The sequence below is a fragment of the Oratosquilla oratoria genome, chromosome 24 (genome assembly GCF_046742065.1).
Source record: "Oratosquilla oratoria isolate Oo_2021 chromosome 24, ASM4674206v1, whole genome shotgun sequence".
Taxonomy (NCBI): Eukaryota; Metazoa; Arthropoda; class Malacostraca; order Stomatopoda; family Squillidae; genus Oratosquilla; species Oratosquilla oratoria.
Window position 1 is genome coordinate 11846142 of NC_134800.1, and position 25650 is coordinate 11871791.

Sequence of the window (25650 nt, forward strand, 5' to 3'; positions counted from 1 at the left end):
GCATAATGGCACAGGAAGAACACAGCAACCTTATCGCCACCTCGGCCTCCGCAAAGTGGTATTACCTGACCACCAGGTACGAACACATCTCCTTCCCTACTGGTGCAGACAGACGAGTGGAGTCCATACTCCATAGGCTCCGACTAGGATACCCCTGCGGATGGCAAATACTTGGTGAAAATATCCGGAGGGACAGACAGTGCCAACCTCTCCGACATTACCTAACAGAAGGTGCAGTTACGGCCCCCATCCGTATTGACCTCCGACCCCTCTCACTCCTGAAAGAGTGGTGAGGAATATCACTAACTCCCCAAACCCAACAAAGATACGCTTTCATGAAAGTGGCAGTTGCCGACAAGATTGACGAGTTAAACACCATATGAGGACGGAGCCTTTATTTGTATGACGTTTCGCTTATTACAGCTTTTTCAAGTACTTGAAAAAGCTGTAATAAGCGAAACGTCGTACAAATAAAGGCTCCGTCCTCATATGGTGTTTAACTCGTCAAAGATACGCTTCCTATGGACCCCCCCCACCTGGAACAATCTAGATAGAGGGTGGATCAATCAGCCTAGGACCCGGCCGCCGTTAGGCTAAGGCCCCGGGCAGGAGTATTATCTCCAGAAAAAAAAAAAAAAAAAAAAAAAAAAAAAAAAAAAAAAAAAAAAAAAAAAAAAAAAAAAAAAAAAAAAAAAAAAAAAAAAAGGTTCCCAGGAACCCAAAGGTTCGGCAAAAGGTCCCTAAGGGTTCTGCGAGAACAAGTGAGATAAGCTAATGCACTTTTGATTTTTGATTTTATTTCATATACGTAATACAATTAAATACACACATGTTCTTGGTTATTGTAATAATGTAATATAGTCATCATCCTATCTAAATTATTACGATAAAAATAAAACTAGAAAGGTATGGTATATATATATATATATATATATATATTTTTACGCAGGGGTTCCTTGAGACATGCAATTTATTTTGAAGGTTACGCAAGGGTAAAAAGGTTGAGAAACGCTGCCTTAGAGGTTCACGTAGCTGACCATCCCATTTATCATGTTAGTGATAGGCAGTAGCATCGACACAGGTGCTAAAAACGAACACTGTGGCACTCCACCAGTTTCTTCAACATATTTCTTATTATTTTTCCAACATGCTCATTACTTTATTTGTTTGTTTATTTCTTTATTCATCTTTCTATTTATTCATTATCTCTATTGTACTCCCTTATATGTTTTTCATTGTCTCTACTGTACTCCCATAAGGCCTCTTGTTTTCAGACTTCCACCCTTCCAGGTTTTCATCTCACTCAACTTCATTTTCTATCTGCTTATTTTATTCGCATGGCCTTTTACTTGAGTATTTTATTTCGTAGTGTGCTGGTGGCGCACTCGAAAGCATGCTGGTTTCGCATTTTCCTACCCAGTCGCGAGTTCAAGTCCCGCACTCTTCTCTAATTTTTGCCCCCAACAGCCTCCAAAGCGAACACGGTAAAGGTGACGGCTTTGGTCGTAGTTACGCTCCTCCTGGCCTATGCTCCTCACCTCCCCAATATTGTTTAGGTTTGTCACCTTGCATATGCCTAGTGTGTGCATTATATATATATATATACACACACACACACACACACACACACACACACACAGACATATAGGGTCACATGAAAAATTGTCACCTCAGAACGCCCACATAAAGAAACGTTACCCCATGAAATCCCACCTGAAGAATTGTCACCCCAGTACGCCGAATATCAACAGTGGAATGAAGATTAGGTTAGGTTAGGTTGAATGAGGGTTATGTTTATTGTCATCAACTTATACAACCGAAGAATCGTAAACCCAGGATGGCCCACATGAAGAACTGTCACCCTGTCGAAGTCTGGGGTGACGATTCTTCATGTGATCCTATATATATATATATATATATATATATATATATATAATATATATATAAATATATATATATATATATATATATATATTATATGTGTGTGTGTGTGTGTGTGTGTGTGTATTCACTTTTCACCTTGGTCTTTGGGTCACGTGCTGAACTCGTGATCGACAGCTATTCCCCTCCCGGAAGAGAGCTCAGAGCTCGTATGACCGATCTATGGGTAATACACGCACACACACACACACACACACAACTCCCCGCCCACGAGAGTTGGAGTAACGACTCGAAACGCAACGACACCGAAATTATTTCAGCCCTGGGCAGTATTCGAACCCGGACTGCCAGGATGTGAGTCCGAGCCTCAACCAACCGCGCCACCAAGTTGTATATTTGTGTGTGTGTGTGTGGTATATACCTGAACACCTAGAGTATAGGAACCATGAGCGTCCGGGGAGAGAGCGCGGGAGGGGGTCAGATACCCACCCTAGAAATCCAGGGTGTACTGGAAACTTCACCGGTCGTCACGTATAATTTCATTAGATTCTTAAGTCATAGAATATCCGTGTTGCATGATTGATGAAAGTCAAATTGTAACTCGTGTAGATAATATGAATATATGCCTATGATGCCAATTTGAAGTGTCTTAATATAACACGCAACATTAATGATTGATGAAAGTCAAATTGTAACTCGTGTAGATAATATAAACATATGCCTATGAGGCCAATTTGAAGTATCTTAATATAACCCGCAACATTAATCATATATGTATAATATACTTTATTTGGTCCCCCTACGAAAAAAAAAAAAAAAAATCCTGCGGACGCCACTGCTTTTATCTATATCGGGAAAACGAGTCCCAGACTAGCAGTGAACTCGAGTTCAATGTTTGTAGATCCTTGAAGATGATCTCTGGGCGGGAGACAAAACATAGGGCATAATTAAGACCGGTTTGAGTCTGCTGTTTATTCTATTCTCCTATACATACATACATACATACATACATACATACATACATACATACATACATACATACATACATACATACATACATACATACATACATACATATATACATACACGTGTAAATCCACACATACATATATATATATATATATATATATATATATACATGTATATATATATATATACATGCATATGTATATATATATATATATATATGTGTATATATATATATATACATATACATATATATGCATATATATATATACATATATATATATATATATATATATATATATATATATTTCTGGGGCACAGGTTTTCTCTAAGGCAATTCTGGTTGAAATCAACTGCACTAGTTGCTTTAATTAACAATCTTCAAGACTGTATTCTTTAATTTGGAGAATACTTTCCTACTAGCAACTGAGAGGGACTGGAAGTAGTCATTCATGACTCTCAAAAGAATATACGCAGTGTACGCCAACTGGTATATTTTTGCATAGTAATAGTATTGAACAACTATTGACTCCACCGAAACTAGTTTTTCGCCTCGTCGTGAGGCGTCTTCAGGGTGAGGACTGCTTTGTTAGGATGCTCTGCTATGTTCAAAGGTCTTCCAAGAAATAATGACCGCTGGTTGGATGGGCTGGCTTATAAGATCAACCAACACTATTTTACAGATTTGTAAACAACAAACTGAAAAATAGGCAGGAGTTGGAGAAACTACGACAAGAAGGAGTTGAATACACAGAGGAAATAGAAATGGCAGAAATTATGAACAAGCAAATCAAGAAGGACAGTTATAGAAGAGACCTGAAAAAGAACAGCTTTCCCCACAGGGTGATAGATGTTTGGAACAAGTTAGATGAGAAAGTGGTGTGTGCAAAAACAATACACGAATTTAAAAGCAGTCTAGACAAAACGAGATATGAAGACGGGACACCACGAGCATAGCTCCCCTTCCCGTATAATACAATTAGGTAAATACAACTAGGCAAATACACACACAAACACACATATACACACACACGACTCGATGGCGCAGTTTGTAGAGTTCCCGGCCGTCACTACGGCGGTCCGGGTTCGTATCCCTCCCAGGGCTGAAATAATTGCAGTATCGCTGTGCTGCAAGTCGTTACTCCAACTCTCGTGGGCTGGGAGTTGTGTGTGTGTGTGCGTGTAAGGTCACAACATTACCCATAGATCGGTCATGTATGAGCTCTGAGCTCCCTTCTTGGAGGGAAATAGCTGTCGACCACGAGTCCAACACGTGATCCAAGATCATGGTGAATCACACACATACACTCACTCGGTGGCGCGGTTGGTAGAGTCCCCGACTGTCACTACAGCGGTCCGGGTTCGAATCCTGCCCAGTGTTGAAATAAATTCAGTATCGCTGCGCTTTGAGTCGTTACTCCAACTCTCGCGGGCGGGGAGTTGGGTGTGTGTGTGCGTGTATGGTCACAGCATTACCCATAGATCGGTCACACGAGCTCTGAGCTCTCTTCCGGGAGGGAAATAGCTGTCGATCACGAGTCCAACACGTGATCCAAATATCATGGTGGTGAATCACACACCCCTGGGCGTCCGAGGGGATGGCGGGAGGGGGGGAAGACACCCACCCTTGAAATCCAGCTGAAACAATGGGCCAAATAACAAGCCCTGGTGTCAGGAAATCGCACGACCTGGATGGAATTGCAAACTGGATACTAAAGGAGTGTAAAAAAAGAATTGGTAGGCAAAATATATAGTATAAAAAGATGTTCTCTTAATAAAGAAAAATACCAGAAGACTGAAAAAATAACAGCAACATCGCACCAATATATAAAGGAGGAAATAAGGAAGACCTAACAAATTACAGACCGGTTTCCCTTACAAGTACCGTAGCAAAAATTTGTGAAAAAGTTATCAACAGTAGATGGACAAAACATTTGGAGGAGAACCACATACTAAACCCGAGACAGTTTGGATTCAGACGGGGAGGATCATGTGCCACAAATCTGATCTGACTCAAGACTATTAGATATAATACAGGAGAGGGTTGGATCGGCTGATTGTGCTTTCGTGTATCTACAAAAACGCTTTTGATAAAGTGTCACATAGAAAACTATTAGGAAAGCTGAAAACCATAGGAGGGATACAAGGTAAACTACTGGGATGGATGGAGGATTTCTTGCATGGAAGAAAAATTAGGGCACTGCTCAAAGATAAGGGGTTTACTTAGGAATAGGTGATTAGTGGAGTTCCACAAGGATCGGTACTGGCTTAAATAATGTTTGCTATTTATGTGAATGACATGGGCAAGTGTGTGAACAGTTATATGATCTTATTTGCTGATGACGCAAAGTTGTTGAGAAAAGTGAGCAATGAAATAGACTGCGAGTCGCTGCAGAGAGACCTGAACAAACTTTGAGAATGAAGTCAGAAGTAGGAAGTGGATTTCTACATTAAGAAATATAGTATAATGGAATTTGGAAAAAGTAAAAACAGGATATCAAGACAATATAAAATCGGCGAAAAGGAAGTAAAGAAAAAGGGATTTGGAAAAGACCAGGGAGTAATTATTACAAAGGACATGTCCCCTGATAAACAGATAAACAAAATTGTCGGAGAAACCTACAACTTGCTGAGATCAGTAAAAGTAGCATTTACTTACTTGGACGAAGAAATAGTGAAGAAAATACTAGTCATACTGATAAGACCAAGACTGGAGTACGCAGTGACACCGTGGTCACCCAATACTAAAAAGAATATAAGGGAAATTGAAAGAATCCAAAGAGCAACTACGAAGATGGCCCCCTCACTTTCAGAACTGTCTTACGAAGAGAGATTGTCAAAACTAGAACAACCAACCCTGGAACAAAGAAGAGAAAGAGGAGACTTGTTGACCACCTATAGAATCATGAGAGGGATGGAAGTTCTTGATAGAGAAGACTTATTAAATTGGGATACGAGAAATACAAGATGACATGGAAGCTCAAAAAGGACAGTTATACAAGAGATCTGAAGAAGAACAGCTTTCCCCACAGAAAAAACTGGACAAAATGATGGTGTGTGCAAAAGCCATACACGAATTTAAGAACAATTTAGACACTGCGAGATATAGAGAAGGGGCACTACGAGCGTAGCTCCCTTCCCGCAAAATACTAGGTAAATACACACACGCACACACACACATACATATAGTGTTGTACACACCCACACACATACATACATATATATATATATATATATATATATATATATATATATATATATATATATATATATAAGTCTAAATAAAAATATTCTTCTAAAAAACGCTGTGGAAGTCGGGGACAGGTGGTATTACGGTGACACTTTGTCCTAGAAATATTCTTGAAAAAGCGCTTGGGTAAGTCGGGGTCAGGTGGCATTCTTCTTCTTCGCGTTCCTCTTCTTCTTCTTCCTCGCGTTTTTCTCCGCGTTCTTCTTCTTCTTCGCGCTAGGGATCCCGTGTTGGAGTTCCACCCCGAGGCCGAAGGGGGAAACGAGGGATTAGAACGCGGAAAGCTGCGGCCGTAGGCCGCTGTTTGCGCAGCCAAGCCCCCGGCGAAGCCAGGGAGGGCGAAGCCCGCGGCTTGTATATATATATATATATGTATATACAACACTGAATGGGTCCTAGTGACTAGAGATACATTTTTATCTCCCACAATGCACTTTAATTCTAAGCCATCAACATCGGAAGAACCGTGGAGGCAACATGCAGAAATTGAAACGTGGTACGCCCGAGGACTCGAAACTACGGCCAGCACGTGACCAGTGCTATAGTGACTTAGACCATTGCACCATCAAGAGCAATGGTCCAAGTCACTACAGCACTGGTCACATGCTGGCCATAGGTTCGAGTCCTCGGGCGTACCATGTTTAAATTTCTGCATGCTGCCTCCATGGTTCTTCCAATGTTGATGGCTTAGAATTAAAGTGCATTGTGGTTGATAATATATGTATATATATATATATATATATATATATATATATATATATATATATATATATATATATATATATGTACAACACTGAATGGGTTCCAGTGATTAGAGATACATTTTAACAACCACAATGCACTTTAATTCTAAGCCATCAACATCAGTAGACCGACTGGAGGCCGACATGCAGAAATTGAAATGCGGTACTGCCGAGGACTTTGATTGCTTAGAATTAAAGTGCATTGTTATTATATATATATATATGTGTGTGTGTGTGTGTGTGTATTTATCTATTTATCATTATTATATATATATTTTTTGCATCCGACCTAGCTAAGGACCAAAGGGTCTCCTTTCGGCATGCTCTTCCTTTGTAATGTATATATGCAGGAATAATCATCCGGAGAGACCAATTATCAAAGCAAAGCTCCTATGTGCATTTACGTGCTCACATTTTCTTTGGACTAGGCACTGAAGGTGTAAATATACGAAATCGCTCTGCTTTACTTCATCTTTACATACACTTCCAAAGTTTTGATAGGGGAAATTCTTCTTATATTTCATGTTTATGATCATTAACCCATGGCCGTCACTTTGGTCCTATGTATTTTAAAAGCGATGGTAAGTGACAGTCACGAAAAACTTGGAAGTAAGTAGGGGACATTCGTACTCAAGAAGTGGAATCAAAGTTGAACTCGCCACGACGGTATAAATGTGAAACGTAAACAAAAACATTTCAGGAATCAATTAGACTAAATATTTTTGTATAATTCTGTTATATATGTTTCACTATAAAATGTTTTTGTTATATTCATAAATCATGTATTTAATCGTTTTCTTTTGAATTGTGTTTTCTTTGGCTATCTGTTTCAATTCAGTACAGCTGATCAGAGGTCTTTGAGGATGAACTGTACAGTGTAAACATGTCAAGGAGTGACAGGGAGAATAATATATTGTATGAACTGCTTGTTCATGCAGAATGGCCATTAGAACCAGAAATAATTGTAAGTAATAATTATTGTTGTGATTTAATATAAGTGAATCTGGTATAGAGTGACAAGTCTTAAATCTGGAACATTTTGTTTTGAATATGTTGCTTGTAGCATGAAGAATATTTTGTTCATTTCATAGAAAATAATAGTGGCATGCATTCTATATATTTCACATATTCTCTGTGTTTGTATTATCAATTTCTTCAAATTATGAATTCTTATATATATATACTTTTGTCTCACCGAACAATCAAAAGGCATCTGAATCTCACTTCATTTTCTCTGTTTTGAAAGAGATTTTAAGTTATTTCATCCACAGTAAGAAGTTCTTAGATAGAAATAACAGATGCTTATCAGTTGTTTAGACAGTATATTACTGTGACATTGAAATGATTGTGAGTGGACATTGGTGAAAAATGTAAACAAAATCCTAGGGAGTGACTGTCTATGCATTGTAAGATATATCATGGACATGAAGCATAATTTTGTGATTTTTTTGTCTTGAAATGTCTATCACTAATTCTGTAAACAATAGGTTTACATGATGAAATATCTTATGGAACCTAATTTTATGTGGCTACAATACCAGTCCTGTAAACAGAAACTACTTTGGGCAGGGTCAATGAGTATGACTATGAGAGTGATACTGTAAAAACTGAATATGTAATTATTATACCAATATTCAAAATAAGAAATAAAGGGCTACTGAAGAACTACAGACCATTAACCCCAATATCACACCTAATCAAAATCATGGAGATAATTGAAGATATTGTGGAACATTTGGGGAACATTGAAGCCTTCAATGATGGTCACCATTTTGTTGTTGTTGTGGTTGCTCTTACAAACTGCAACCACTGAAGTACTGTGAAGCAATCCTAGAATATATCAAATATGGATCACATTGGACATTGTTTACATTGATTTTTCAAATGCTTCTGATAAAGTTAAACATGGTATAGTTCCCTGGAGACTGTGAAATCATGGAGTGTTCAGTACACTAGATGAACGGATACATTGCTTTCTATCTAACTACATTGAGTATCTGTGCAAGATTGTTGATAGACCTCATTCCTAGCTCGCAGTGGTATGCCACAAGGGTTAATATTGGGCCCCTTTCTGTTTATAACTATGATGGAGGTTAATGATACAAATCTAGACTGCTCAACTGATATGTCATTTGCTGATGATACAAGAATAAATTTCAGCAAAAGTACAGACCAGAAATGATCTTGTACTATAGTAGAGGGACCTTCATGTCCATTAACTGCAGCCCACATACAATGAAGGAGTAGGGTGCAAGAGCAACAGAACGAGTATACCATCCAAAGCCCCAGCAAGAGTGAAGATCCTGCTGGTGTTCAGTCTGGCACATGATGAGCTGTCTAAAAATGTGAGGAACATCACTGGTTTCCTAGTGGACAAGTTCCTAAAATCTGTGTCCGATGAGCCCTCAGTACCAGGGTACACCAGCAGATGCAGGATCTCTAACACCATACCAGATCAAGTAGACATTCTGTACAGGGATGCCAGATCTGGCAGTAGCAGTGTACCTCCATAACTGTGAGGAAGGACCTCAAGACAACAAGTAAACTAATAAGTAAACCAGATAGAGAATGTAGTAGTGTTAAATGAAAAGAAGTTTGAAATGTTTTAGTCCACCATAGGAAATGAAAGTGAATACAGGGTATCAAACAAATGGAGAGATGGTACAAGACCAGAATTATATTAGAGATCTGGGAGTCTACATGAGCACTGACCTGATGTTCTCACTTCATATTCAGAAAGTTACATAGATCGTAAGAGCTCAAGAGATTGGTGTTCAGGACATTCTGAATAAAACAAGATACTGTCTCAGCATGGTGATGCTTTGGAAAACCTTCATACTTGTGAAGCTGGAATACCGTTGCAAGCTATGGTATCCCTATAAAATTGATGACACTTTTGATATCAATAATATGCAGAGAAGTTTTATCAGAATGATTGAGTGCATGAAATGTTTAAACTACTTGGAATAGCTCAAAGTACTTCAAATATACTCTCCAAAGAAGAAGAGAGAGGTACATTATCATTTATGTTTGGGAGACCCTGGAGAATAGAGTTATGAATATGACATTACAGACCATGAGTTTAGTTGAGATAGTTGCCTATCATAGCTTTGTAAATATATACAAAATCTTGTTTATTTTATTCAACCCCACAAAACATCAGAAATGTGATGGGATAAGTAACATTAGATACTTATATATCTGTTTATTCTTTGGTTTCATGGCAATAGAAATAAACAATTTATGTGAGGTTATATAAAAGTTTGAACTTGTTAGGCGTCTTAGTTACGATTATTTTTCCCCATAAATTTGTCATGTAATGCTTAGTATTTATCATTATAATAGTTTGACATTAAAGGTAATTGTTGCATTTTTCAGGGCGATGGATTAATGAAAAGAGGAGGAAGTATTTTCTGGCGCACCTTGACCCAGACTCCAGGCAATATCTGGGCATTAGCCTCGTCCATAATTGGCTTGTTGACAAGACGGTCATCTTTTTCCCCAGAATTGTTCAAGTAAGTGTATGTAGAACTAAATTCATGGTTTACATGTTTTTTGAGGTGTATATTATTTCTGGAACTACTGATGGGTACCTGCAGTTGGTGGTCTTGTGAGATGGATATCGGAAAAAAACATCTCCATAGGCTGTCTTTGAAACCCGTCAACTGGTCCCAAGGGGGCTTGAATTTGGTTTTTGGGTTGGGCCAAAAATCTCTCAACTTTAATTTTCTTCCATGTTTTCCCATGAGTGCTGACAGCAAGTGTTTCTCTTGTACTAGCTGGTGCCATCAAAATAGACCCATGTTAACAGAAATAATGAACAAAACAACCCCCCAGTTTTCCATAAGGAAAATCAGTTTTATAGAGTAGAGAATTGTGAAAGTTATTTGCTGGGTTGGAAGATATGTATGGAAATGAAGTAAAAATACACATTGGAAGAATTGGGCATGAGAAAACCAGCTAGGCCAGATGTGATCACAAATTCGATACTTAAGGAATGTTGGGAATGACTGATGGACAAGACTTGCTGTGGACCACATATCTCCTGTAAGAGAGAATTGTATAAATGTTAAATGAATCACTTCCACATTCACTCCTCCTTTTACTACTGCATGTGACCTCAAATATTTAAAACTACTTCTTTCTCTGCTTTGCTATCTAACTTGGCTATGATAAATAAACTGATAAGTGATAAGTGATCACTGGTAACTAAACATGACTTTCAAGAAAGACCACCAAACTCAATACTCCAACAACAACCTCCAGACATAAGCCCCACAGAGAAAACTCTTCCACATCTGAGAAGAACCACACTAGCATGCCTATGCTCAGGACACTATCCAGCATTAAGACAGTTCAACACAGAATAGGTGCGGCCACAGATTCAAACTGTCCCAGATACAACCACCATGAAGAAGAAACAGAACACCTTATACTACAATGCCCCACACTAACAATCCTCAGACATCAACACAATATTCAAGTTACTTAGGGTCCTACTCAGAGGCTGTTGTCAGTTTCCTGGAGGCTGCAGGTCTTCTGCAAGAGAGATCAAGGATAATGGATTGATTGATTGATCATCTGCTCTATGAATTATTTTGAGGATGGGGATTACTGTAGGATGGAGCAGAGGGAATAAAACAGCCCCAGCTGTCAGGGCATGCTGTAGAAAAGTTGTGCCTCACTGCTTTGAGTTTGACTCCAGGGGTGTGACAGGGAAAAGGGATGATCCCTCATCCACAAGATGGTGTAATTGGAAGGGTGTTAAATGGACTCAGCCACCCCACTTACAAGGGGCAAATGACCTTTAGTGTGTAATACATTAATATGTCAGGTAAATAAAAAACTGTATGAGGGGATGGGGTTGGTCACTGATTAAATGAAGCGGCCATTGTTGTTGACGTGCTGTGTCTGCATTGCCTCTGACCAAGGACAATGGGTGAGATGCAGGATGTCCCATCATCCAGAAGGAGCCATGAAAAGAGGGAGGGAGTGAGGGGTGGTGAATGGGAGTGGAGTGGGTGGGGATGATATGGGTGGGAGTGGAATTATGCCTTTTGTGATAAAGGAAACAAAATGATAAAGATGTGTAAAAATTTGTATTATAATGTAGTGAATTAACCTCTTCAGTACAAGTCAAATATTTGTGCACACATTAGCTACTTGATGTATGGTGGTGAATCACAATATGTGCATTATAAAATGTAAAGTTATGGCTGTTATACTCATTCTCTTTCACCCAGAATGTTTATAGCCACAGAAAACACAATCAGGTCAGTTCACAGAATATGGGGGTCACTCAGCTACAACTACAAAATGAATATAGTCAGGAAGCTGATGCTGGCATCCTCATATACTCACTCACTCCTCATAATGCCTATTTGCCTAGTTGTATCACATGGGAAGGGGAGCTATGCTCATAGTGTCCCATCTCTGTATCTTGCAGTATCTAAATTGTTCTTGAATTCATGTATGATTTTTGCACACACTATCATTTTGTCCAGTTTGTTCTGTACATCCACCACTGTGTGGAAAGCTGTTCTTTTTCAGGTCTCTTCTATAACTGTCCTTTTTCCTTTTTGAGTTTCAATGTCCTATGTAGGCATCATTGTGTTCAAAGGGTTAAATTTGAATTATTTGTAACAATGATGTTTATTTTCAGGATCCTTGGCAGCAGTTCAGATTGGCAGCTTAGTGTGGGTGCACAAGGAGCTGTGATTGCACTTGTGCAGGGTTCTGTGCTTGAAATTCGAGCCAAGAAAGATGACTTTGCCACGGTAGTAGGGAAGAATGTAAATTGTAAGTAGCTAATGTTATTTGTTATTTACAGAAATTACACCTGACATCTATTTGTGCACATTTAAATCTGTTATACTGAATTCTGTAGTTTTTGTGATGGAACTGACAATGTCATTTGATGATCAAATTTAAAAACAAGGACATTTTCTTGTTACAGTAGTAGCAGACCCATTTCCGGCATGGCGACGGGTTGCTTGGTCCTCGGACTGTTCAATGGTTGGGGTTGCTTACAGCTCTGGAACTGTAGAAATCTTTAATACAGTGGGGAACTCCCTCTTCACCATCTATCCTCCTAAGTATGTGCCCATACACTGAGTTGGTACCAGTCTGATAAAATTAGATATTTTTATGATTTACATTTCTTTTTCAATATTTTCTCACCTATTTCAACAATTTTGGTACTATTCAATTTTATTTTAAACTATTTACAATGGAGTACCTAATATGCTGCACCAGCTAACTTGCCATTGTTATATACTGTGTTATGAGAAATATGTACATTGCAATGAATGCAAAAAAGACTGTACTATGGAATGATTGTGCCCATGGCACTATATAGCAGAGACTTGGAGACTGATTGAGACAGAAAGGAAGAGCCTAAATGTGTTTGAGATGAAGTGTATTAGAAATATGGTGGGGTTTACTCATTGCCTTTGCTTTTTTCAGATACCGAGAAGGAGTAAATCAAGTAGATGCTTCTAATGCATTAGCTGCACTCATCTTCTCAGATGTCAGAACACACAAGAATAAATGGTAACTATTTTTTCTTTAAATATTTAAAATATATTGACATAGCAGTAGTCCCATTTATCATTATGAAAAATTTTTTCTAAGTACATTAGAATTTTTAAGAATGTTAAGATTGAATAATATAAATGAAATTGCAGAGAGAAATTAGAGAGTGATAGATCTGGTACATGATATTAGTATAGATGCTATTTGCTTTCAGGGGAGCTGAATTGATCCTGGTTGACTATGTTGGGCGAGTCCGTAGTTACTGGGTGTCACCACCAGAGGGCTACCAAGAGAGCCATACTTTCTCCTTCTACAAACTTTACCCTTTCGGCATTACAGCAGCAACTCTGACAGGGTATTATCATTGTACATGTGTATCAGGAATAATGAGTGATGACTTTAACTGTATCCATTAAAAATTTGAGTTGTATTTATCCCCAAGTTGCTGAGATGGAGGTTACTGAATGGATTTTATTTGCTTTTTTTTCTTGTAAATGTACACTATAACTTGATCGCTTTTTATAAAGAGGAAGGGGCCTTTGATAGATTTATAAAGTGTTTCATTTTGGTTTCAGAACTTATTTACTCGTTTCGGGATGGTGTAGCTACTTGGAAGATCCAAATCTTCGTAATAATGGTCTTGGGCATGGAATGACCTTATGGAGAATGGTTGATGACTTTCCCTACTACAAACAGGTATGTGGCAATGGTACATTGATGATAATCACTTTTACTGCAAACCTGACTTGTTCTGCTAGGTAATCAGGAAATACCAAGATAAGAGGGTAGAGGGGAGTGGAGTGTGTAGGGGATGGAATGGGTGGGAGTGGTTTCTATGTCTTTGTTTTTTTGCTACCTCCCGTGCAAGGGGGGAAATTTTTTTTGGTATATGTATATATGTATGCATTGTTTTTGACCTAAGCAGTGTGGCAAGGTGATAAGGATGACCTTTAATTCATGAGATGTTATGATGGGAAGGACAATGAAATGGTGTTAAATAGGTGCATGCTTTAATGTGGTTGCTCCCCTTAAGAGGGAAAATTACTTTTGGTATGTATGTACAAAACAAAATCCTATAGATAGTCATAGGTAACAACACTAGATCAGTCCAATAGGCTATTTTTACTTAAAAATAATAATCCTAGCTACCTGATGTAAAACTCGTTTCCAAATAGCTGTCATTCTCTCCCCTTGTACATCTCATAACTTTACTTTTACCCACATTTACCTTCAGCTTTCTCCTCACACACCTTACCAAACTCTGTCACTAACTTCCTTAATCCTCCTTATATTGTTACTCCTATTAAATGCTTTCAGGTTGCCACAGTGGATGAAGAAGAGTATGTTGGTCCTAGCCACAGTATTTTGTATCATCTCTCCAACTTCAAAAGTTCTCCCCGTCATGATGCCATATTCTGCTTATGTGTGTCCCCATCGGGCCGCCAGGTGGCTGCTTTGCATATATCAGGAAGCCTTTCCATTTGGGAATTACCATCTCTTCGTAAGAAAAAGTTCTGGAAACTACAAGATCAGCCTGACTTTGATAGTGATCCCATTCAAGAATATGTACCAGGACAGCACCACAAACTGATGCATTATACTGGACCATACAGGAATCATCTAATTGATGTTAGCTGGTGGTCAGAAGGTGCTGTCATCCTTGCAAGGTTCTCGGGAGCTGTGACTGTGAGCTCAATCAATTCTCTTAGTAATTTGCTGGGAGAATCACCCGAGTTTCTTGAAGGAACTCCACAGGTAATGTAAAAGTTACTTTTTATGTTTGCTGTACTTGAATGTCTGTGGAGGAAGGATGGGAGAGGACAGAAGATAGGGGTGAATGGAAAGGGGCTGTGTATAGATGGTGATGTGATGCATGAGGGGAGTGGATGGGGGATGGGGGGGTGAGGGAGTGTGTATGAGAAAAAATTTGACGCACCCCAAAGGGATTTCTCCATTTCTGCATGGGGGGTCGCCGAATTTATGAAGCGGCCTTGCTGCGGATGTGCTGTGTCTTTCGACACTGTTTATGACCCAGGGCAGTGGACAGGATACAGGGATGACCCATCATCCAGAAGGTGCCAAGATAAGAAGGAGGGTGGAGGGGAGTGGAATATATAGGAAATGGAATGGGTGGGAGTGGTTTCTATGCCTTTTTCTTTTTGGCTACCCCCTGTGTAGGGGGAAAAGCCTTTGGTATATGTATGTATATGTATGTACTTGAACTTTGATCCAGTTATGAGGGTACTGGATGGAGTTCTCTCAGACACTGTTATGCAATGATTTTTCATGGGAGGAAAAGGTAGAGTTGATTGTCTCTAGCCCTATTATTTGATCCCATTTAGTTACCTTTTACGACATGCATGGGATCACAGTGGCAGAATTCTTTTTCCCTCACCACAGGGGGACCAGGAAGAGGTAGTCATAGAAGGGGCAAAGGATAAGTTCATTGGATGGAGAAATGGAAAGAACAAATGAGGAAATACCAGATAAAAAGGGTGGAAAGCAGAAGTCAGTGAAGTGAATTTGAGAGGAAAATCAAGAATGAGGTGGATGGACAGGGTGAAAGGACTATTGGGAAGAAATGGAATGTCTTGATGAAAAAATAAATGACGCAGTCTGAAGGGATGTTCATGTTTGTTTCATAAATTAATGCAAGTGAATGATGAGGTGGGGGGGGGGCTTGCCCTATAATGAAATAGTGTGGATAAACCGGTTCTGGCTGTAAGGCCCCGTTGTAGAAGTGCTGTGTCGTGTTACATAACCTTTGACCTGAGTGATGTGGTGGGGGACCGGGTTTGTAAGGGAGAGAAGACCTTTTGGTGTGTACTAAAAGACACGAGTTGACAGGAAAAAACAAATCGCCCCGATGATCTCTTTTAGGTTAGGTTATTGCCAAATGTAAACTGCCAACATATAATGAAAATAGTTATTTTTTTATTTGTTTAGGTTTCAAAAATACATACATACATACATATACCAAGGCTTTTTCCCCCTTACAAGGGAGGTAGCCAAAAAGGAAAAGGCATAAAATCATTCCCACCCATTCCATCCCTGAATACACTTCACACCCCTCCACCTTCCCTCTCATCTTAGCACCTCCTGGATGACGGGTCATCCCTGCACCTTGTCCACTGCCCTGGGTCAGAAGCAGTGTCGCAAGACACAGCACATCCACAGCAAGGCCGCTTCATTAAATCGGCGACCCCCCCCTCTCCGTCCCCCCATGCATAAAAGGAGAAGACGGGGAGAAATCCCTTTGGGCTGCATCAAGTTTTGCTCACACATACTACCTCAGGAAAAAATAAATAGCCCCGATGAGATCTTTTAGGTTAGGTTATTGCCAAATGTAAAATGCCTTGTTACATATAATGAAAATAGTTATCTTTTTATTTGTTTAGGTTTTAAAAATAAAGATGTATAACAAATCTTACATCCCTTACATGGAGAATCCTTTTGCAGGTAAGTGAAGCTTATGACCGAGGTTTCCTTGCCTTGGAAGTGGAGAGTCGAATCAACAGCAAAAGACTTTTGGATGATTCAGCTGAAGAGGAAGATTATTTAGACTCCGATGATGAGGAAGATATGTCTTTTGTCAGGCGCACAGGAAGATTAGCCAAGAGTATTTTATTCTGGGTCACTGATGCAGAAAGGTTAGAAAAATGATAAGTTCTAGAAGTTCTTCAGAAAGATAATAGATTTTGTAATTTCTTTTGTAACATTTGAAGATAAAAAAATTGCATACTTGCTTAGTTTTAGTTAGTAGTTGCATCTATGTTGTTTAGCTCTGATATGTGTTTTTTGTTGGAACGTAATCAGGTTTCGACCACCAAGCAAAAAGCCTAAAATTGTGTCCAAGACGTATCGATTACTTTGCTTGAAAAGTACAACACCGGAAGAACTTTTTTCTCGGAAGATTGATAACGAAGAGTATGGAGAGGCCCTTGCTCTTGCTCGCAGCTACAAGTAAGTATATACACATACCAGAAGTCCCTATTTCTTTTTATAAAGGAGTGGCCAAGTCAAAGTAAACACCTGCTACCTCTAGCTTCTTACTTTTCAAACTCATCTCCAGTCTTCTACCACCCTCACCCACCTCAGTCTCAAACAATCGATTCCCACCATGCCCTACCATCACACAAATTCTACTATTCATGTGAGAACCCTTGACTGCCCTCAACAGACTTCTCTCTATTCCATACATCCTCAGCACACCCTCTAATGCCTCTGTCAGCCCTGTTATATACATACATATACCAAAGGCTCTTTCCCCCCTACAAGGGAGGTAGCCAAAAAAACAAAGGCATAGAAACCACTGCCATCCATTCCGTCCCTATCATACTACACTCCCCTCCACCCTCTTCCCTTCCTCTTATCTTGGCACCTCCTGGATGACGGGTCATTCCTGCATCTTGTCCACTGCCCTGAGTCAGAAGCAGTGTTGCAAAACACAGCACATCTACAGCAAGGCTGCTTCATTAAATTGGCGACCCCCCCTCTGTCCCCTCATGCAGAAAAAAGAAGACAGGGAGAAATTCCTTTGGCCTTCTCCAAATCCATTAAAGTCCAGAAAACATTGTTACCCATTTTCAAAATTTTTGTACGTCCTGTCTTGCTACAAAATTTTGATCTACACACCATCTTCCTTTTTTAAACCCACGCTTCCTCTTCTTCAATTTTTTCTTTGCTGATGGGAGGGTGTGAGGATGTTCTTGTCCCATGTGTAGCCACCTCATTCCATTGTATTTTAGAGGTAAAAGCAAATAAGTTTGGTAAAAAGTAATTATCTTCATGTAAAAATGTTTCAAAGATAAGATTTATCATATAATAGTTATTTTATGTAGTGATTTTTTTGTTTTAATTTGATAAGTTTTCCAGTATATGGGAATATTATATCTTTATCTCTTCTCTTGCAGTCTCGACTGTGATCGGGTTTACCAGCAGCAGTGGCGTCGTAGCCCAGTTACTGTGGCATCCATCCAGGATTTCCTTTCTAAAATAAAGAAAAGATCATGGGTCCTTGCTGAGTGCTTGAATCGTGTTCCAGAAAACATTGATGCTGCCAAAGAACTCCTGGTATATGGACTTCAGGGAACAGATCTTGAGGTAGGTGAAAGTGTTTATATTGTTTTGAAAGTAGCTGTGATTCCAACAAGAATAAGTGTGTGTGTGTATTTACCTAGTGTTATTTACATACATACATATACCAAGGCTTTTTCCCCCTTCCAAGGGAGGTAGCCAAAAAGGGAAAGGCATAAAAACACTCCCACCCATTTCATCCCTAAATAACACTCCACACCCCTCCCACCCTCCCTCTCATCTGAGCACCTCCTGGATGACGGGTCATCCCTGCACCCTGCCCACCGCCCTGGGTCAGAAGCAGTGTCGCAAGACACAGCACATCCACAGCAAGGCCGCTTCATTTAATCGGCGACCCCCCCTCTCCGTCCCCCCTTGCATATAAGGAGAGGACGGGGAGAAATCCCTTCGGGCTGCGTCAAAATTTACTCACACATACTACCCCACCCCCCACCCCCCCACCCATTCCTCCTCAAGCAATCACAACATCATCCATATACAACCATTTTCCACTCACCTCTGTCTTCCGTCCTCTCCCTTCCTTCCTCAACAGACATTCCCCTCTTCCCCAAAGCCCCCTTCACCCCATCCATCCACCTCATCCTAGGACGTCCCCTCATGTTCACTCCCTCCACATCTGCCTTCCATACCTCTTTTACTAGTCTTTCTTCACTCATTCTTTCCATGTGTCCAAACCATCCTAATATTCTTTCATCAACCCTATCTCCCAAATCCTTTTTCACCCCTGTTCTCCTTCTCACCTCCTCATTTCTCACTCTATCCAGCCTAGTAGCCCCCACCATACTTCTCAGACACCTCATCTCAAACACATTCAAACTCCTTCTCTCTTCTTCTCTTATGTTCCACGTTTCTGCCCCATACAGTGCTGTTGGCACAATCACTCCTTCATACAGTCTCCTCTTTGCATCCATTCCCAAATGTCTATTCCTCATTACACTCTTTAATCCACCAAGGCATTTACTCGCTTCTCTCAATCTACATTCTACCTCCACCTTCACTCCACCTTTTCCTGCTACACTTGCACCCAAGTATCTAAAACTATCCACTTCCTCCAGTCGCTTTCCCTTAATGTTCACTTCCAGTCTACTGCCACTTTCACCCCTTGTACATCTCATCACCTTACTTTTACCCACATTTATCTTTAGCTTTCTTCTATCACATACTCTCCCAAACTCTGCCACCAGCTTCCTCAATCCCTCCTCTGACCCTGCCACAAGCGCAGTGTTGTCCGCAAACAACAGCTGGCTCACCTCCCACTTTTCTCCATTTTCTTTAACCATCTCCAATCCCTGACCCACTACCCTAGCATTCACCTCTCGCACCACCCCATCCATGTATAAGTTGAACAGCCAGGGCGACATAACGCATCCTTGACGAAGTCCCACCTTTACTTCAAACCACTCACTCTCTCCATTTCTAATCCTAACACAAGCTCTACTACTCTCATAAAAACTCTTGACAGCTCCCAAAAGCTTTCCTCCTATCCCATAAATCTGCATAACCTCCCACAGTGCCTTTCTGTCTACCCTATCATAAGCCTTTTCCTAGTGTTATTTACCTAGTTAAATTATACGGGAAAGGGAGCTATGCTTGTAGTGACCCGTCTTTGTATCTCTCGGCATCAAGTTTGTTCTTAAATTCTTGTATGGATTTTGCACACACTATTGTTTCATCCAGTTTGTTCCAGAAATCCACCACTCTGTGTGGAAAACTATTTTTTTTTCAGATCTCTTCTATAACTATCCTTTTTGAGTTTCTTTTCATGTCCTCTTGTTTTTCTTTTATCCCACTTTAATAAGTGCTTACATGCACACTTAAAAAAAAAAAGGGAGGAGGGTGCAGGGGAGTGCAATATATAGGAAATGGAATGGGTGGGAGTGTTTTCTATGCCTTTTGCTTTTTGACTACCCCCGTGTAGGGGGAAAAAGCCTTTGGTATATGTATGTATGTACATGCACACTGTAAATATGCATATAAGTACACAAGATCATAATCTCTACAATTTATGTTTTTTGCTTGTGTGTCTATACCTAGGCCATCATAGCCATGGGTAAGGAAGATAAGGGTGAATTCTTGGTGTGTGGCTCCTCTGGTGAGTGGGATGAAGGGTATGATGCTGACCCCTGCCAGTCCCAGGCAAAAGCACAGGAGATCCAGGCAATGCAGTTGAAGAGGAAGCGTGAACTTCTTGCTCAGGTAAGCATGGGGGAAAATAGAATGTCTGAATAAGGTTTCCACAAGAACTGGGACAATGGATTGATTTATATGTAGTGATATAGTTATACCATGGAAAGTAACAGAGATAAGCTAAAGGGTGAAATGCTGTACAAAGGTCTGCATATAATTGAATGGCAACAGAAAATTAAAGGTTTTAGAAGAGAAGAGGGTGTGTGTGATGCTCACATGCAAAGAAAGGCAATAGAAGGGTTAGTAAGGAAGTTCTATAGTGAATGGGGCAACAGTTAGAGTAATGTGTGAGAGGAGGGGTTAAGGATGAATGTTATTCAAACATTGTTATGAGGATAAAATATATATGAAATTTTTTACAAATTTGCCTGAAAAGAAAATGTCAGGAAAAGGAAACATTGGTCAAGTTACCTGGGGATGTATTTAGCATTGGTTGGAATAGTAAAACAAGAAGTTAAGCATTGGTTAAGTTAGGAGATATAACAAGAGGGCTTAAATGAAGGTCATTGTGCAACGGTATACCTTTGAAGAATGTTGATGCTGGAAGCCTTTCTCGTACTTTGCAGTTTCTTGTTAGTAACTACAAAAGAGGATATGATATGCTTCTGGTTATGTTTTATTATATGATCTTGTATTACGTGACTTGTTCTTAAGGTATGAGGACATTGTTTTTCAGATTGATTTTACATCACTGACTGCAGAACAGAAGTCAACAATCAAAGCAAGACAGAAGTTACTCACATATCTTGATCGACTTTCAACGTATGAGGTACTCATAGTCTTGTTATATTGCGGTCACCAAAAAGCTTGATCTTTGATTTATATCAATACTATGCATGTATGCCATTTATTGTTTAATATTTGATAAAGTGGATTTATGTCTTTTGACTTTGGCTACCTCCCTTGCAAAGGGGAGAAAGCCATTGGTGTGTGTGTGTGTGTGTGTGTATGTATATGTATATATATATATATATGTATATATATGTATATATATATATTATATACATATATATATATATATATATATATATATACATACATACATATATATACATATATATTGAGACATTGTGATAAGTTGAAAAAGGTGGAAAAAGAGAGTCACGGGTCTCGTTCCGAGTTTATTCCTGACCGGTTTCGCTTATATACATGTATGTATGTATGTATTTGATCAAATTCTATGGGGACCAGTTATGGGTACCTGGTTGTGGTGGTCCAATAAGATAGATGATAGAGAAAATCATCTTACTGCCCATTTTCAAAAATGTGTCAGCTGAGTCATCTCCAACTTATAGTACTAGCAGAAGGGAAGCAATTACGAGTGGAAAGGTGGAAGAAATAGTCAAAGTTGGTAGAGCAAGATCTTGGGGTCAGGTGTTGATGGGTTTTGAAGATGGGCAGCAGGGAAATGACTTTCTCGGGTGTCTATGTTGCAGGACTAGCACATGTAGGTACTCGAGTTGGTCTTGCATAGAAAAATAAATTTGAATATTTCTAAACTATCATAGTTGAGGTTCAGGTGTCTGTAGTAGTATAGTAATATAGTATATTGATAATGTTTTATATTTTTGTGATACTTTGGCATGTGTTACCTGTGTCAGGTTATCTGAAATTTTTATCGGGTTTCAGGTGATACTGGGAGGCCCCCATGTAGCTGCAGAACACTACCTTGCATCCTTCTTCGAGAAATTCAGGTCACAGTCTGCAGTTGCTGCCGCAGTTGAGTTTGCGCAGAACTACAACTGGCATGGAGTCGAGGCTATGTTACTGTACCATGGCCAGGAAACCCTTCCACACAGGCTTGCCATTATCTCTCATTTTCCTCCTACCATGGGACCTTTCGAGTATAGGTATGTTTTGTCAGTTGTAGAACATATTATGTTGTAGATATATTCATAGAATTTCTCTAGTTGTAGTTTACCTCGACCTTTTCGCATCATTATGCCACTTCACCCTTCCCTGTGTGATACTTGGAGGTGAATGTGTTTTGGGAATTGAATCGGAAATCTAATGTGAAATGGGGAACACTTACTGAAAGGTGGATGAATTCCTTGCACTCACCCTTATTCTCTTTTCAAGTATTTGATTGGCTTGTGTAGTCTGGATCTTCTCAGTTGACTGGGTGTCTTCTTCCAGTTATAGGTTATGTAAGCAACCTGATACTGGTTTCCACTATTGTGGTTTTGGGTGTATGACTAAGTCTTGTTGCCATTTACAGAAGGGTCACTCCAATCTATGCATTCTGTGCATGATGGTGCAGTCAATCCAGGACCCATCTGTGGTCAATGCGTCAGATCCAACCTGATGACCTTAAGGGAGTATGAGAAGTTCTTAGATGTGAAAGGAAGATTTCTTTCTATCCATACAAAGGTCAGCTTTTTTTGAGACGAGCACATTTGGACCTTGGAATCCTTTGTCCGGGCATGACCTTACTCCAACGTTGGCCTTCCTTACTAATGTTCTCCTGTTTTGAGTTCCTTTCACATCCTATCTTTTATCTCCTTCTAATATTAATTCATCTTCTTGTACCTCAAACTCATGTAGGGTGATTCAGAAGTTCTACATCTGCTCTTGGTAGTTGGACCACTAAAACAGACAAAAAAGAAGGGTCCATTTTAGAGAGAGAGAGATCTTCTTAACTAAGATTTGTCCTTCAGGAGTTTTCGGCAAGCTGTTGAAAGCCCTAAAGTTGTTAGTGTAATCATTCACTATGTTTTGGGTTGTTCTGTCTTTCTCCCTACTGGAAGCCTGTAGAGTGCAAGCAACTTTAGTTGCTGTACCACAAGGGTGTGCATTTTATACTTTTAATCCTTTTATTCTGTTTGGTTTTACCACCGTTTGTGTTGGATGGAGAGTTGTATGCAGTTTACACTTCTGAGATTTTACTGACACCCCAGTAGACCAGAGTTGCACAGCTTTCTTCTCTGTGTGGAGACAAATCTCCACTCTTAAAGGAATGCTGAGCACTTTTTAACTTTCCATTAACCATTGTTTCTGCCGTTTTTGTTAAATCTTTCCTGTGTCACTAATAGGACACTCCTTCTTTTCTCATGGTCATGTGATAGAGAGAGATTTTTAGCCCAATCCAGAGCCTCAGTGTTATGTCCTCAGAGATCCATCTCCAGATGGAGGTGAGGGGGTTGATGGGTTTTGGAAATTGTCAGTCCATCATGGAGGACCACCTCTAGCAGTTACAAGTCACCAGTCCCTAGGGAATATGTACATTCATTAACCTAACCATGATGTTATGCATATGTCCTTTTGGTTGACTGTATTAAAATGTAATTCAAAGACAATTATGATATTATGTATGTTTATATTAATGATGTTATATTCTGTACTTCTCTTTTGTGGACAACAGGTCTCTATTGCCGGAATGTGATGTTGAGGGAGAGGTGTTTGCTTGGGAACAAGAAGAATTAAGGGATCAGGACTGGTGTGAAGAGCCTATGGTCAGGTAGGTTTTAACGTTTATTAAATGAATTTACAACCTTTGAAATTTTCATTGTTATACTATAAGGAAATGTGATATATTTTCTTATGTATTAGTTGTTGTTGTCATCATTCCCTAGACTGTCTGGCTGAGCAGTCTTGTCCTGACATATTAGTTGTGTAATCTGCTCATTAGGGAGAGAGTTCAGGTGGGAGGGGGAGGGGGTAAGCTTCCTGGAAAGCCCAGCATCAATGTTCCCTCTAAACTGTGCGCATATGCATGCACACATGTTTTACAACTAGCATGCATAAAGAAAAAGTGTGCACACACAAGATTTTCAAATTATATTAGAACCCATTCAATAAAAAAGTTCCACCCAAACATCATCTTATAAATTCTCTAAAAATATGGTAACTTGCCAACGGTCAAACCAGTAATTGCTTATTTTTTTCCTCTTCTAATATGTAATGCAAACTTACAAACTGTGCATATTTGCTTAAATGGTCAGATGGTGACTTGCATGGGTGTGCACACAGAGCGATTAATACATGGAACAAATTAGACAACAAAACAGTATGTGCAAACACTATACAAGATTTTAAGATAAAACTTGATGCGGAGAGATACAAAGACGGTCACCACGAGCATAGTTCCCCTCCCGTATATTACAACTAGGTAAATACATACTTTTCAGAGAAGGCAAAGTTTGTACACAAGCAAATTTCTGCACACACACACAGCCAAAAATTAGAGGGAACATTGCCCAGCACCCAGATCAAAGGGGGTCCTGTACAGTCTAGATGTGATTATTTATTCTGGAAATGTTTGAGAAAAAGAAAAGTCTACATTAGTTCATGATTATAGTGCACTACATAGGGCCCAAGACATCCTTAATTCATCAATGTTATTAGGTATCTTGTTGATTAAGACTGAGTAGATGAAGAACTGGGTGTACACTTTATAAAAGTGATATGAAATCAATGTGTTACTGTATATCAAATATTTGTCCTTAATACTACACACAATATCTTTGATTTATTGATATTTTTGTGTGCTTTATGCAGAGAGGCAGTTGAAGGACAATCTGCAGATCCATCAGCCTTCTTGTATAATGCCCAGCCAGATCTTAGAGCTTTTCATGGTTTGCATTTGGATGGAGATGTGGTGAGCAAATGGTACCAGTATCGGGCAAAACAGATTGAGCAGTGCAGCCATTTTGTTGATGCTTCATTGGACCTTCTCAAACTTGGGAGAGAGAGAAATGTTAAGGTTTGTGTTTTGAAACTGGATTTGCTAAAATCAGGAAGACATTGTGGTTCAGTTGTCGGGAGGATGTTATTTTAAGAATAGTATGAGATCTGTAAGTAGTGTTAGTGTTTTTATAGTGTGGAGAGAACCCCAATTTGAAAATGTAAGGAAGGTGTTCATTTGAAATCGTAGATAGTTTTTTTTTCAGTAAACAAGTCCTGAGTAGTCATAACTTAGCTTTCACCATTCCTCCCTTTTTTCCCTCAGATGAATCATGTATTCCTGAGTTGTGTTATTTCTTTATGATCTAT

The 25650-nt window shown here is 39.5% G+C and overlaps 1 protein-coding gene across 1 annotated transcript in view; it reads left to right on the plus strand.

Annotated features, from left to right (window-relative positions):
• Positions 1-7694: 7694 nt before the first annotated feature.
• The window catches only part of LOC143038452 (NBAS subunit of NRZ tethering complex-like), a 214897-nt gene continuing 196941 nt past the window's right edge, over positions 7695-25650 (plus strand). Inside the window, exons 1-16 of the mRNA XM_076207664.1 lie at positions 7695-7804; positions 10219-10355; positions 12503-12639; positions 12797-12935; positions 13306-13392; positions 13589-13729; positions 13950-14070; positions 14692-15129; positions 16834-17024; positions 17191-17337; positions 18288-18477; positions 20506-20667; positions 21335-21427; positions 22288-22508; positions 24020-24115; positions 25156-25360. Of these exons, the coding sequence (XP_076063779.1) occupies positions 7724-7804; positions 10219-10355; positions 12503-12639; positions 12797-12935; positions 13306-13392; positions 13589-13729; positions 13950-14070; positions 14692-15129; positions 16834-17024; positions 17191-17337; positions 18288-18477; positions 20506-20667; positions 21335-21427; positions 22288-22508; positions 24020-24115; positions 25156-25360 (2586 nt within the window). The 5' untranslated portion in view covers positions 7695-7723. The remainder of the gene's footprint in view (positions 7805-10218; positions 10356-12502; positions 12640-12796; positions 12936-13305; positions 13393-13588; positions 13730-13949; positions 14071-14691; positions 15130-16833; positions 17025-17190; positions 17338-18287; positions 18478-20505; positions 20668-21334; positions 21428-22287; positions 22509-24019; positions 24116-25155; positions 25361-25650) is intronic.